This window comes from Coregonus clupeaformis, chromosome 2, assembly GCF_020615455.1.
Source record: "Coregonus clupeaformis isolate EN_2021a chromosome 2, ASM2061545v1, whole genome shotgun sequence".
In the NCBI taxonomy this organism is placed as follows: domain Eukaryota; kingdom Metazoa; phylum Chordata; class Actinopteri; order Salmoniformes; family Salmonidae; genus Coregonus; species Coregonus clupeaformis.
In genome coordinates this window covers 25,981,996-25,996,587 of record NC_059193.1, presented here as the reverse complement: position 1 = coordinate 25,996,587, position 14,592 = coordinate 25,981,996, and the positions used below count along the sequence as shown (strand labels likewise).

The 14,592-nt window shown below is 40.4% G+C and overlaps 1 protein-coding gene across 1 annotated transcript; it reads left to right on the top strand.

The window, feature by feature from the left end:
* Positions 1-7,238: 7,238 nt before the first annotated feature.
* Positions 7,239-13,301, top strand: LOC121532251 (CD40 ligand). Its single transcript, XM_041838087.2, has 5 exons — positions 7,239-8,208; positions 8,967-9,101; positions 9,219-9,240; positions 12,143-12,229; positions 12,620-13,301. The coding sequence occupies exons 1-5, from the start codon at positions 8,026-8,028 to the stop codon at positions 12,985-12,987; spliced, it is 795 nt and encodes a 264-aa protein (XP_041694021.2). The 5' UTR covers positions 7,239-8,025; the 3' UTR covers positions 12,988-13,301.
* The last annotated feature ends 1,291 nt before the right edge of the window (positions 13,302-14,592 follow it).

The window sequence follows — 14,592 nt, the reverse complement described above, 5'->3', positions numbered from 1 at the left end:
GCATTAGCTGGGCAGAGGAACGCACACATAGATATGAGAGAGAAAGAGGCATGTATGAGACATGATGCATAAGGCCCCCCCTCACACGATGAAACCCAACACACAGGGCACGTTCGAACCGATCACTTTTTTATATATATATTTTTATTTAACTAGGCAAGTCAGTTAAGAACAAATTCTTATTTACAATGACGGCCTACACCGGCCAAACACGGACAATGCTGGGCCAATTGTGCGCCGCCCTATGGGACTCCCAATCACGGCCGGTTGTGATACAGCCTGGTATCGAACCAGGGGGTCTGTAGTGACGCCTCAAGCACTGAGATGCAGTGCCTTAGACCGCTGCGACACTCGGAAGTCGTTGACCATTGTTGGTCACCGCCTTTCAAAGTGTGTTGCATTATGGGGATAAACATTGTCAGACTTGTGCCTACATGTCGACTGCATGAACTTTACAAAACTCGTGATCAAAGGTCATGAAGTTTTGACTGCAGTCGACTACAGATTTCTGCAGTTGCTCTTCACCAACTTCATCCTGCAGCAATCGCCTGCATTGTGGGAGGCTCTATTGTCTCACACGAATGTGACCAAAGACATGACAGAAACAGGAACCAACTTTGGCAAGATTCATACAGTGGCTACAAATTAATGTGATATTTGAGGCTGATTATACCATGTTACACACACAGGATTTCAGTTTGTGGGTGTGATATGAGGTTTGGATACTTTTTTTTTACATCACAAAGAAAAACATTTGTAAACAATGGCAACACTGCCATGTTACTCTGAGCCTTGTTGGAAAACCACAATAGTGTCTGACTTTCGGCTGTCGCAGAGGCACCTCCCCGACTTCACTCCTCGACTTTCGTCTACGGTCGGTTGATGTAGCCTTACCACTCAAACGCGCCCACATACTAACAGAGACTTCTCTTTTGCACCCAGGGGTAAAAATTCAGGGACAACCAAGTAGAAAGTGTTATATGTTTGTCTTTAACTTTGGTTCCATGGGGGATGTCAAGTAATGACTCATTGTTAGCATCCTGCTTGCATTGGCTATTAGAGAAGGAAATTAAGACTTGAGTGTGCTTCAAGTACATCTTACTACGGTGCCTGGAGTGCAAGCAGTCATTTTCTCTACTGCAACTGGGCCAAACAAATGGCTGATTTAACTCCAGCAGAGCTGAACAGGACAGCCCCCCCAAATTAAATTACATAATTAAGGTTTGAATTAGCACAAATGTAAAAAAGATGCTCAGAAACGCTGGTGTAAAAATACTCATTCAATTTTAAAGGCAGATTAATGAAATTAATGCCGCATAGACAGAGAGTAGAAGATTCATACAGTAAAAGGGAAGTCTGTTTGTGTGTGTGCGCATGTGTAAGTGAAAGAATAGAGATACGAGCGAGTGTCTTTGTATTTGTATCATGATATGTTTTCATACAAAAATCAGTTGTGTTAAAAAGCTTCACAACAACTGCAGTCCCTTAAAGCTGCAATATGTAACTTTTTGGGCGACCCGACCAAATTAACATAGAAATGTGAGTTATAGATCTGTCACTCTCATTGAAAGCAAGTCTAAGAAGCGGTAGATCTGTTCTATGTGTGCTTTTTTCTATGCTTTCGGTTTTTTGGTTTTGAACACCAGCTTCAAACAGCTGAAAATTCAATATTTACTATATTTTTTGTTATGGAAAATATATTTCACAGCGGTTTAGATGGTGCAATGATTCTCTACACTATACTTGCTTGTTTTGTCACAAACTGAAATTAGGCAAACTGTTCGAAATTTAGCAACCAGGAAATGGTAGAGCGATTTCTGCATGGTGCACCTTTAACCAACTCTGGGGTCTGTTTCAAGGCAAGCCACAGGCGTTGACTTTGTGCCCAAAACCCACCTTTGAAATGTTGAATGCGAATGTGGAACACTGTTACACTTTCAGTCAAACCCGAAAACCCTATGTATATTAACATGTCTTCAAGCTAGCAGTCTTTCCATTCTCACTAGTCCTGTGGTCCAAATCAAATGCATCACTGTGAGAGGAGGCTGGGGGTGGCTCTTACAGCAACTTACAGAATTCTGATGAAAACCAACCAGCATTGGCCTCACAAGCGTTGGTGTGGTTGATGCTGACTAATTCTTTCTGTAATCTGACAGTGTGGGTTTTTGGTCACCTATACTTGAAAGAGGGGCGGATTTCCAAAAACGTCTTCCCACTGGGCACAAACTGGTTAAATCAACATAGTTTCAATGTAATTTGTCAACGTATTGTGGTGTGGAATCAACGTGGAAAATACATTGGATTTGAAAAAAATTATTTTGAGGGTGCAATTTCAACCATACACAAACCTTGTTTAACATACACTACATGACCAACAGTATGTGGACACCTGCTCGTCGAACATCTCATTTCAAAATCATGGGCATTAATATTGAGTTGGTTGCCTTCTTTGATGCTAGAACAGCCTCCACTCTTCTGGGAAGGCTTTCCACTAGATGTTGGAACATTGCTGCAGGAACTTGCTTCCTTTCAGCCACAAGAGCATCAGTGAGGTCAGGCGCTGATGTTGGGTGATTAGGCCTGACTCGCAGTCGGCGTTCCAATTCATCCCAAAGGTGTTAGATGGGGTTGAGGTCAGGGCTCTGTGCAGGCCAGTCAAGTTCTTCCACACCGATCTCGACAAACCATTTCTGTATGGACCTCGCTATTTGCACGGGGGCATTGTCATGCTGAAACAGGAAAGGGCCTTTCCCAAACTGTTGCCACAAAGTTGGAAGCACAGAATCGTCTACAATGTAAAAGTTAGCTGTAGGGTTAAGATTTCCCTTCACTGGAACTAAGGGGCCTAGCCCGAACCATGAAAAACAGCCCCAGACCATTATTCATCCTCCACCAAAATGTACAGTTGGCACTCTCCTGGCATCTGCCAAACCCAGATTAATCAGTTGGACTGCCAGATGGGGAAGCATGATTCATAATTCCAGAGAATGTGTTTCCACTGCTCCAGAGTCTAATGACGGCGAGCTTTACACCACTCCAGCAGACGCTTGGCATTGCGCATGGTGATCTTAGGCTTGTGTGCGGCTGCTAAACCATGGACACCCATTTCATGAAGCTCCCGACGAACAGTTTTTATGCTGACATTGCTTCCAGAGGCAGTTTGGAACTCGATAGGGAGTGTTGCAGCCGAGGACAGGCGATTTTTACGCGCTTCAGTACTCGGCGGTCCCATTCTGGTCGCTTGTGTGGCCTACCACTTCGCGGCTGAGCCGTTGTTGCTCCTATAAGTTTCCACTTCACAATAACAGCACTTACAGTTGACCAGGCCAGCTCTAGCAGGACAGAAACTTGACGAACTGACTTGTTGGAAAGGTGGCATCCTATGACGGTGCCACATTGAAAGTCACTGAGCTCTTCAGTAAGGCCATTCTACTGCCAATGTTTGTCTATGGAGATTGCATGGCTGTGTGCTCAATTTTATACACCTGTCAGCAACGGGTGTAGCTGAAATAGCCGAATCAACTAATTTGAAGGGGTGTCCACATACTTTTGTATATATAGTGTATATTGAATTTGTACCTTTAAAACAACAACAGATCTATATCCACTATCAGGGAAAAAATTATAGGCTGGGCAGCACCTCCTTCTGGAGAATTGATCTATCTACAGCTAGCCTTTGGTCTCCCATCCAAGGTTTTAACCAAGCCCAGCCCTGCTTAGCTATGATATTTGTCACTGACTATTACCAATGTGCTATCATGAGAATGATTGTTGAAAGAAACTAAATAGATTCACTGTTGCTATCGAAGTCATTCCAAAAGGTAGGTTTAACAGAGAAAATGAAATGTGACTGTACTTTATCACTCATACAGTATATCATCAATTATGCTATTTAGGTCTATAAAGCATTTGTAAAGTAATCAACAGCTATTGTTTCAATTCAACCCATCTGTGCCACACTGACTTAGTCTGGCTTTAATTCCAGTTTGTCTACAAATTTATAATTGATATGTTGGATTCACATCTCCATCTCAACCATAAATCGAGGTTAAAAAAAATAGGACTAAATCAAATAAAACTTTATTTAAAGTGCATATAAAGTTTGATTTGGTCCTGTTCTTTAACTTACATTTTTGGTTGAGATGGAGACATGAATCCAACATATAAATTATTAATTTGTAGACCAACTGGAATTAAAGCCAGACTAAGTGAGTGGCACAGATGGAACTATCCAATGGCTGTAATAATCTCGCAGAAGGTTGAATGGCATTGATCATTTGCACCATGTACTTTTATTGTAATCTCAACTGTAATCCAGGTCATTTGGTTCTGCTATTAGATGAAGCACAGTGATAACACATTAATCTGTCCGATAAGTAAACAAAATATCTGACATTGTATTCCCATTTGAACTATGCTGTGCTTTTAAATGGTTGAAAGCGCAGTGATAGACATTTGGGTGATAACTAAACCAAAAATCAGACATTGTTTTTACATTGGAATTTGGTTGCGCTTTAAGATGGTTGAAAGCATAGTGATAACATATTGGAAATTCAACTAACTTTTGGCTGTCTTTTTGAGTGGGTGAATATAGGTTGTGATCTCATTGATCAACGTCTCAACCACAGGAGGCTGCTGAGGGGAGGAAGGCTCATAATAATGGCTGGAATGGATTGAATGGAATGGTATCAAACATATGGAAACCACGTGTTTGTGTTCAATACCATTCAATTTATTCCATTCCAGACATTACTATGAGCACATCCTCCCCAATTAAGGTGCCCCCTGTGGTCTCAACCAAGTACTATCCAATTATCCACGTTGAAATGGTGTGGTGTGTCCAGTGGGTTACCAACCTCTTAAATGTAACTAAATATAATCTAAAACGGTATCTAGGTAATCCCCAAAAGTAATTATTTATCCAGGGCCATAAACAATAACTACTAATGCTGTATACTCAAAGAAAGGTTGAAATCTCACCTTTCTGGAAAAAAGTGTTATAAATTGCTGAAGTGCAGTCACTTTTGAGGACACAAGCTCAAATACCCAGTACAAATATGATACAAATATGAAATAATTCATATGTATTTCCTATTCAACAAAACTTTATGAATAAGGCTTGAAATTACATTTATTACAAATATAGTATAATCCATTTATAAAACGACCAAGATTTCACCTTTTTATAACTGTAAAATACATATTTGTATACAGTGCATTTGGAAAGCATTCAGACTCCACTTTTTCCATTTTGTTACGTTACAGCCTTATTCTAAAATTGATTCAATATTTTTTTCTTCAGCAATCTACACACAATGCCCCTTAATGATAAAGCAAAAACAGGTTTTTAGAAATGTTTGCACATTTATTAAAAATTAAAAACAAAAATACCTTATTTACATAAGAATTCAGACCCTTTGCTACAGTGAGGGAAAAAAGTATTTGATCCCCTGCTGATTTTGTACGTTTGCCCACTGACAAAGAAATGATCAGTCTATAATTTTAATTGTAGGTTTATTTGAACAGTGAGAGACAGAATAACAACAACAAAATCCAGAAAAACGCATGTCAAAAATGTTATACATTGATTTGCATTTTAATGAGGGAAATAAGTATTTTCGAATAAGGCTATAACGTAACAATGTGGAAAAAGTCAAGGGGACTGAATACATTCCAAATGCACTGTATTTAGTGTTAGAGAAAAATTGCATATTTTCTAAAAGTCTTTCTTGATCAAAACATCTGCCTCCATCACTTTGAAGGTCTCACAGAGCTCTAGCTTGGCTTCCTGAACTCGTTAGGAACTTGCCTTTCATCTCATGTTAATCTTGTCCGTCTATGACAAACAGAACGTGGTTTCTGTTTAAAATCTATGAATGTGCTACACGCAACGAAACCACTCTCTCCTGCTGCGTTACGATGTAAGAATTCCAGTCATATGCGTTGTTAGTGGCTGTGACGTAGGGCTCAGCCAGGAGTTGATGGACAATCGGAAGAGCAAACAAAATGGTCGGAGGGACATCCCAGCTTCAAGTGGTGTCAGATTTCACATCCTGCTTCACACAGGCAGGAGAGACATACTCCTGTGTCTGTGAGAATCAGGGCTACCGCTCAATGCAAGCCATTTCGATCTTCAGTGTCCACAGATCTATTTATAAACAAATATGACGGCCGGTACCAGAACCACGCAGGTACCCTAAACAGTGGACTTAACATCAAAGAGGTTTTAAAACTAATTTGATGATGCAGTTAAAATGTGTATATCCATAGCTTTGCTCTATTATTTTGGATCAACTGATTCAGTGGAAGTATAAAAGAGAAATGACACATTTTAAACGCTATGAATCATATCCTGTGTGAGATGGTCAGAAAGATTAGCCACCAATGTTCACTTCCACATTCATCGCAGGTTGCAGTATGTGATAAACAACCCAGCTAACAAATCAAAGGGGAGAGAACGTTTTTGTAATGTTACCCATAATGTTCTCCTGATGTTTGAGTGTCCATTTTTTCCATTAGTTATGAGAACATTCTATGTATGTTAGCAAAAACCTCCTGAGAACCTATTTAGCATGTTTTGGCATTAGAGTTAGGAGAACATTGCCTTAATGTCAAACAGAACATGGTTACCATGTTTTCAGAATATCCAATATTAATGTTCTAGACATGTTTCATGGGAATGTTGCAAGAACATTCCTGTCCAATGACGTTTAAAACAAACGTGGTGGCATAGCAGGAAGATCGGATGAACCAAGAGGTTGTTAGTCCAAATCTCAGGTGAGGACATAATAATAATATAATAATAATTACTGTATAAATGAACATGAACAATGTAATCATGTATGTTAAAGTGTGTCAAATATGTAAGTTGTAAACATTGTATATTAAAAGCACTGTTTGTGTGGGTGTCCCTAACCTTGACAACAGACAAAGAGCTGTGAATGGATCAGTGGTTCACCAATCAGGACCTTGATGGGATCTGAAACAGTAAAAAATATATATATTTGGGTGATGACCTAAAAGCTTATTTAGGGTTGTCCCTGGAACAAGCTGGGAATTAGACAAAATCCTCCAGGGGACCATGACAGAACGTCCTATGTTTTAAACCTCATTGGACACAAGAATATTATTATATTATATTATATTATATTATGAGAACATGGCAACTATGTTCTGTGTATGTTTGGTGTGACGTTGATGGAATATTCTCCTAACCTTCAGAAAACTGGACACTGGAATATTCTTGCAATGTTCTAATGAAACGTGCCTAGAACATGAATATAGAATATTTGGAGAAGATGGTAACCATGTTCTGGGTAAGTTCTGTTTGACATTAAGGGAATGGTCTCTTGGAAACATCACTGGAACATTCCTATGAAAACGTTTGGTAACGACCTAATGACACTCTTAAGGGAATGTTCTCTAAAGTTGTGGGAAAGTTTGTTTGCCTGATGTGAGACACTTCTCACTCTCTGCACTGCAGGAACTTCAGTATCTTCTCTTATTATCATTCCAACTGGAAACCTGTGAAAACGATTGATTCAATTGAAAAATCTAGCATGCCCAACTGAAATATATAGATGCATCTCTAGGTGCTGTAACCCTGGTTTCATTTTCTTTCTATTTCAGCCACAAAGCCTTGGTCAACAAATGCACTGATTGTGCAACATTCAAACTATTATTTGGGGGATTACCATTAGTATTTCTACTATGCTCTATCATATCACACACCAACCACTTCAAGAAAGGAACCTTTTGGAATCAATCCTTGGGCAAACTTGGACTGGGGAAGCCAACAGGTAAAAATGGGGTTGTCTGGAGAGGTTGATGCATTCAAATCAAACTCAGACACACTGTACACACACACACACACACACACACAGACATGCACTCAGAGACACACTTCTGGGAAGTGGCCTCAGAAGAACACACTAGCTAGTGACAGTCGACTGACAGTAGCTGTTCAGAAGTGGATGGTGTGTGAAGGCAGCCAGATCTCCCCAGTCTAGATCTCTCTGCACTACCATGATCAACATGTACCAGACCAGCCTGCCTCCACCACCGATCCCCCCACGGCTAGACTCTGTCAAGTCAGCACCAGGACCGGGCCACAACAAACCTCTCCTCGGTTTCCTCATTGGTATGATAGTGCTCCAAATGCTGCTGCTACTGGGGGGATTCACCTACCTGTACCACAAGGAAAACGAGGTAAGAACTCACCTTTCTAGATATGGTTATATGTTTATTCGTTTTTTTGTGCCACGTTTCTTAGTGCCAAGTTCAAAACTATCATAGGTCATGGATACAAGTCTATTTTTGTTATGCAGTCTATTTGTTGGTAACACTTTATTTGGATAGTCCATCTGTAAGTGCTCTACAGACTCTACTAACCCTAGCTCTAAACCTTATCCTAACCTTTATTCTAAACCTAACCCTAACCTTAGCAACCAGTTGCTTATCAACAGATTGTATGACCATCTGTAGAGCATCTACAGATGAACTACCCGGACTATCCAAATAAAGTGTGACCCGTTTAATTATTTTATAGCTGAAATCTATCTTGGACTCTGCTAGAGAGTGAGATATTGTTTGACTTTGACAGCCGTCGAGTAAACGTGACATAGTAAAGTGTCTCTTCAAAGAGCGATGTGGTTTACTAAGCAAGAGCGTATTTTTTCGACATCTAAAGTATTTCAGTGTCAACCTAGGCCTACTATTCTTCAAGCACAGGAAACACTGAACCTCAGTTATAAAACAATTAAAATGGGTTCATGAGGACATTTTCCATGATCAGAATAAACATTCAACAGAAACATTTAGAAACAGCACATGCAAAACGGCATAGTCCTAACATGCTTCATGAACTTGTCCTGATGTGAACTTGAAAGACTGAAGTGTGATCCTCCTTAAGCAGTGCTGATATTAAATATAGGGTTAACATTAATTCCTGCTATGTTTGGGCTCAGTATGAGGAGGACTTTGAACACAAGTACCTGGATGACATGATCGTCCTGAGGAGACTTGGGGAGTGTGAGAAAGACAGCCAATCAGTGCTGGACTGTAAGGAGCTTGTGGAGAAATACAAAAACATCATGGCAAAGGTAAGCCGAGGTTGCTGAGACTCAAATTAAGGTTTTATGAGTAAATTTGTAGAATAAAAACTATCCAGTTTTAACAGATAATTAAGCAATACTATGCTCTCTCTCTCTCCTCTCAAGGTCTCACAAGTGGAAGGAAAAGGTATGTTCAAATATTTAATTACATACAGTGAGTTCCAAAAGTATTGGGACAGTGACACATAATTTGTTGTTTCGGCTCTGTACTCCAGCACTTTGGATTTGAAATGGTACAATGACTATGAGGTTAAAGTGCAGACTGTCAGCTTTAATTTGAGGGTATTTTCATCCATATCGGGTGAACCGTTTAGAGATGACAGCACCTTTTGTACATAGTCCGCCCATTTTAGGGGACCAAGAGTATTGGGACAAATTCCCTTATGTGAATTGAAGTAGTACCATTTTAAGTATTTGGTCCCATATTCATAGCACACAATGACTACATCAAGCTTGTGACTCTACACATTTGTAGGATGCATTTGCTTTTTGTTTTGGTTGTGTTTCAGATTATTTTGTGCCCAATCGAAATTAATGGTAAGTCATGTATTGTGTCATTTTGGAGTCACTTGTATTGTAAATAAGAATAGAATATGTTTCTGAACACTTCTACATTAATATAAATGCAACCATGATTACGGATAATCCTGAATGAATCGTGAATAATGATGAGTGAGAAAGTTACAGACGCACAAATATCATACCCCCAAGACATGCTAACCTCTCACCATTACAATAGCAGTGGAGGTTAGCATTTTTCTGGGGGGGGTATGATATTTGTGCATCTAACTTTCTCACTCATCATTATTCACGATTCATTCAGGATTATCCATAATCATGGTAGCAGCCACATTAATCTAGAAGTGTTTAGAAACATATTCTATTCTTATTTACAATAAAAGTGACTCCAAAATGACACAATACATTATTTACCATTCATTTCGATTGGGCACAAAATAATCTGAAACACAACCAAAACAAACAGCAAATACATCCAACAAATTTGTAGTCACAAGCTTGATGTACTGTAGTCATTGCGTGCTAGGAATATTGGGCAAAATACTTAACTTTTGACTACTTTAATACACATACAGTTGAAGTCGGAAGTTTACATACTCTTAGGTTGGAGTCATTAAAACTCGTTTTTCAACCACTCCACAAATTTCTTGTTAACAAACTATAGTTTTGGCAAGTCGGTTAGGACATCTACTTTGTGCATGACACAAGTAATTTTTCCAACAATTGTTTACAGACAGATTATTTCACTTATAATTCACTGTATCACAATTCCAGTGGGTCAGAAGTTTACATACACTAAGTTGACTGTGCCTTTAAACAGCTTGGAAAATTCCAGAAAAGGATGTCATGGCTTTAGAAGCTTCTGATATGCTATTTGTCATCATTTGAGTCAATTAGAGGTGTACCTGTGGATGTATTTCAAGGCCTACCTTCAAACTCAGTGCCTCTTTGCTTGACATCATGGGAAAATCAAAAGAAATCAGCCAAAAACTGTAGACCTCCACAAGTCTGGTTCATCCTTGGGAGCAATTTCCAAACGCATGAAGGTACCATGTTCATCTGTACAAACAATAGTACGCAAGTATAAACACCATGGGACCACGCAGCCGTCATTCCGCTCAGGAAGGAGACTAGAGATGTCTCCTAGAGATGAACGTACTTTGGTGCGGAAAGTGCAAATCAATCCCAGAACAATAGCAAAGGACCTTGTGAAGATGCTGGGGGAAACAGGTACAAAAGTATCTATATCCACAGTAAAACAAGTCCTATATCGACATAACCTGAAAGGCCGCTCAGCAAGGAAGAAGCCACTGCTCCAAAACCGCCATAAAAAAGCCAGACTACAGTTTGCAACTGCACATGGGGACAAAGATCGTACTTTTTGGAGAAATGTCCTCTGGTCTGATTAAACAAAAATAGAACTGTTTGGCCATAATGACCATCGTTATGTTTGGAGGAAAAAGGGGGTTGCTTGCAAGCCGAAGAACACCATCCCAACCGTGAAGCACGGGGGTGGAAGCATCATTCTGTGGGGGTGCTTTGCTGCAGGAGGGACTGGTGCACTTCACAAAATAGATGGCATCATGAGGAAGGAAAATTATGTGGATATATTGAAGCAACATCTCAAGAAATCTGTCAGGAAGTTAAAGCTTGGTCGCAAATGGGTCTTCCAAATGGACAATGACCCCAAGCATACTTCCAAAGTTGTGGCAAAATGGCTTAAGTCAAGGTATTGGAGTGGCCATCACAAAGCCCTGACCTCAATCCTATAGAACATTTGTGGGCAGAACTGAAAAAGTGTGTGCGAGCAAGGAGACCTACAAACCTGACTCAGTTACACCAGCTCTGTCTGGAGGAATGGGCCAAAATTCACCCAACTTATTGTGGGAAGCTTGTGGAAGGCTACCCGAAACGTTTGACCCAAGTTGAACAATTTAAAGGCAATGCTACCAAATACTAATTGAGTGTATGTAAACTTCTGACCCACTGGGAATGTGATGAAAGAAATAAAAGCTGAAATAAATAATTCTCCACTATTATTCTGAAATTTCACATTCTTAAAATAAAGTGATGATCCTAACTGACCTAAGACAGGGAATTTTTACTAGGATTAAATGTCAGGAGTTGTGAAAAACTGAGTTGAAATGTATTTGGCTAAGGTGTATGTAAACTGAATTTGTCCCAAAAATGTTGATCCCCTAAAATGGGTGGACTATGTACAAAATGTGCTGTCATTTCTAAACGGTTCACCCGATATGGATGAACATACCCTCAAATAAAAGCTGACAGTCTGCACTTTAACCTTATAGTCAAGGTATCACTTCAAATCCAAAGTGCTGGAGTACAGAGCCAAAACAACAGCAAGTGTGTCACTGCCCCAATACCTTTGGACCTCTTTGTATATTTTTCTTTACTTTACTTGCCACTCTACCAAGCTCACCTGTCAGCAGAGAACCTCCTATTCTGAGAGGGTGAAGACTGACTGACTGACTGTCTGTTCTCCGTTTCAGCTGCCAAACTCACTGGGAGTGTGCCCTCGTATGGAGCCATGGCACGCGTGATAGTCAAGCAACCTGTGGCTGACAGACCTCCTACATGTAAGAGATTTGACTTATCATGATCATTCTTGGTTTCTTTTTTTCCTACATAATTGTAGCCTCAATTCAAGATAAGAGATTCAGTATAAGGTTTTAAAACGCACTTACAGTCCACAAGGCCAGAACAGACGATGGGAAACGCACAGTACTACGTAGAGCCATGACTACATACACATACTGCATACACATGCTAACACACGTACACATCGATTATGTATTGTAGATATGTTGTAGTAGTGGGTAATAATGTGTTGTGAAGTGTAACGTTTGAAGCGTATGTACATTTCCTTAATGTTGCTGGACCCCAGGAAGAGTAGCTGCTGCCTTGGCATCAGCTAATGGGGATCCATAATAAATACAAATACTTAAAAATATTGTCTGGTTGTACAGCAAAGTATCTGGAGTGGAACATAGGCCACTCAGTGCTGAGGAACGTCCAGTACTTCAAGTCCAGCTGGCTGAAGGTTCTGCAGCCTGGAGACTACATAATTTACTCCCAGGTGGCCTTCTCCAAATGGCACCCCAAAACCCTTTTGGCCAGCCGCGTGAAACTGAGGAAGGGGGAGGCTGGACAGGAGAAGGACCTCATGACATCCTACTGCAGCCTGGGGGACCAGAATCATACAGACCTGTGTACGGCCTTCCAGGGAGGAGTGTTCAGTCTGGAACCTAAAGACCAGCTCTCTGTGTGGGTGACGGACCCCACCCTGGTCAACTATGAGGAGGGGACTACCACCTTTGGATTATATAAACTGTAGGCTAGACATCACCTACAGTATGGAGAGGATGGACTGAGTTACTTTGGATTATGACTATTGGAGTGATGGGTGGAATCAAGGCCATGCATGCTGTTGGATTTGGGACAGGACTGATAACAGATCTGCTAAATGGATCTACACATGGACTAGACCAATTTGAACATGTGGATCTTTTTAAAAAGCCCAAGGTGAAACTAATCCCTGGAACTGTAATTTATTGCTGTTGATTGGATACCCTACTATCCCTGCCCCCACAATGTTAGATATTAATATTCATTTCTAGGAATATGGCAATGACTGTGTATTTATTTTGACGGATGGTGTCTGTATAGTTAATAAATTATTATATTTTAATAAAAAAAATTGCTTGATTATTTAATGAAATATAACCATATATCTCTGTGCTAAGTTTCCACTTGGTTTATTGCATACAGTATCGGCTCAGTGCTTGGAACTGATGCAACCTGTGAAACCCATATACACAAGCCCCCCTCCCCTCCCCGCAGTTTTGTGAGTTGCTAAGCGTAATTATCAAACTAATGGTTTGTTGTTTGGCTCTAGAACACGACTCATCACCACAGACAAATGTAATGTACTTTATGCTTATGGTCCCCAACACAACTTATGAAACCAAGTTGAAATAAAAAATAAAAAAGGTGCCTACCCTGCAAACCTTCTGCAGCAACGTTGCATCCCCTCACAACAAACATCATGCAGTAACCTCTAGAATTAGCACCACAGCAAGAAAACCACACAGACAGGTCTAATCAAAATCAGTGCATTTCATGATGATGCTGTGACAGCAATATGAGGTCCTAACACAGTGCACAGACTGTAAGCTATTTTGTATAGTAACATCTATTCCAGGGGTATTCAAATCTTACCCTATGACAGCGTTTCCCAAACTCGGTCCTGGGGACCCCAAGGGGTGAACGTTTTCTTTTTTTCTGCAGCATTACAAAGCCGATTAATAAAAATAATCAAAGCTTGATGAGTTGATTATTTTAATCAGATGTGCAGTGCTAGCCAAAACGTGCACCCCTCGTGGTCCCCAGGACAGAGTTTGGGAGACCCTGCCCCACGAAGTCCGGAGTACTGCTGGCTTTCTGTTCTACCTGATAATGAATTGTACCATCTTGTCCCAGGTCTAAATCAGTCCTGATTAGAGGGGAATAATGAAAAGAGCAGTGAAACTGGCTTCCAGGTCCAGATTGGAATTTCAAGGATATATTCAATGACTATCGGGTTTATAAAAACAGTATGAACGGTTATTTTCCATGTATGGCAACAAACTCCACACAGCCCTGCCGTCATATACACCATTCCACTCCAGAGGTAGAGTGAGTTGTTGAACGGCATGGAAAGAGTAAGTCTACAGCATGGAGGTGCAGTGTACCCTGTCAAGAGGTGAAGCGAGGAGAAGTGGCTTTCACAGGATGTAATCTCTACTCACTCATTCCATCCCGTCGTGGGTCTCTCAACATACGCCAGTCACTGTAGCATGTTCTATGGACCTGTGCAATCACTCAGAAGTGGAAAACAGGTGGAATGTAATTTACCAATGGACTTTTCCAGCATGAATGAAAACTGATGAATAACAACGGA

Coding starts and splice junctions, on each gene's coding strand:
- LOC121532251 (XM_041838087.2), top strand. CDS start 8,026: ATGATCAACATGTACCAGACCAGCCTGCCTCCACCACCGATCCCCCCA. Junction 9,241..12,142: donor CTCACAAGTGGAAGGAAAAG/GTATGTTCAAAT, acceptor TCTCCGTTTCAG/CTGCCAAACTCACTGGGAGT. Junction 12,230..12,619: donor GGCTGACAGACCTCCTACAT/GTAAGAGATTTG, acceptor CTGGTTGTACAG/CAAAGTATCTGGAGTGGAAC.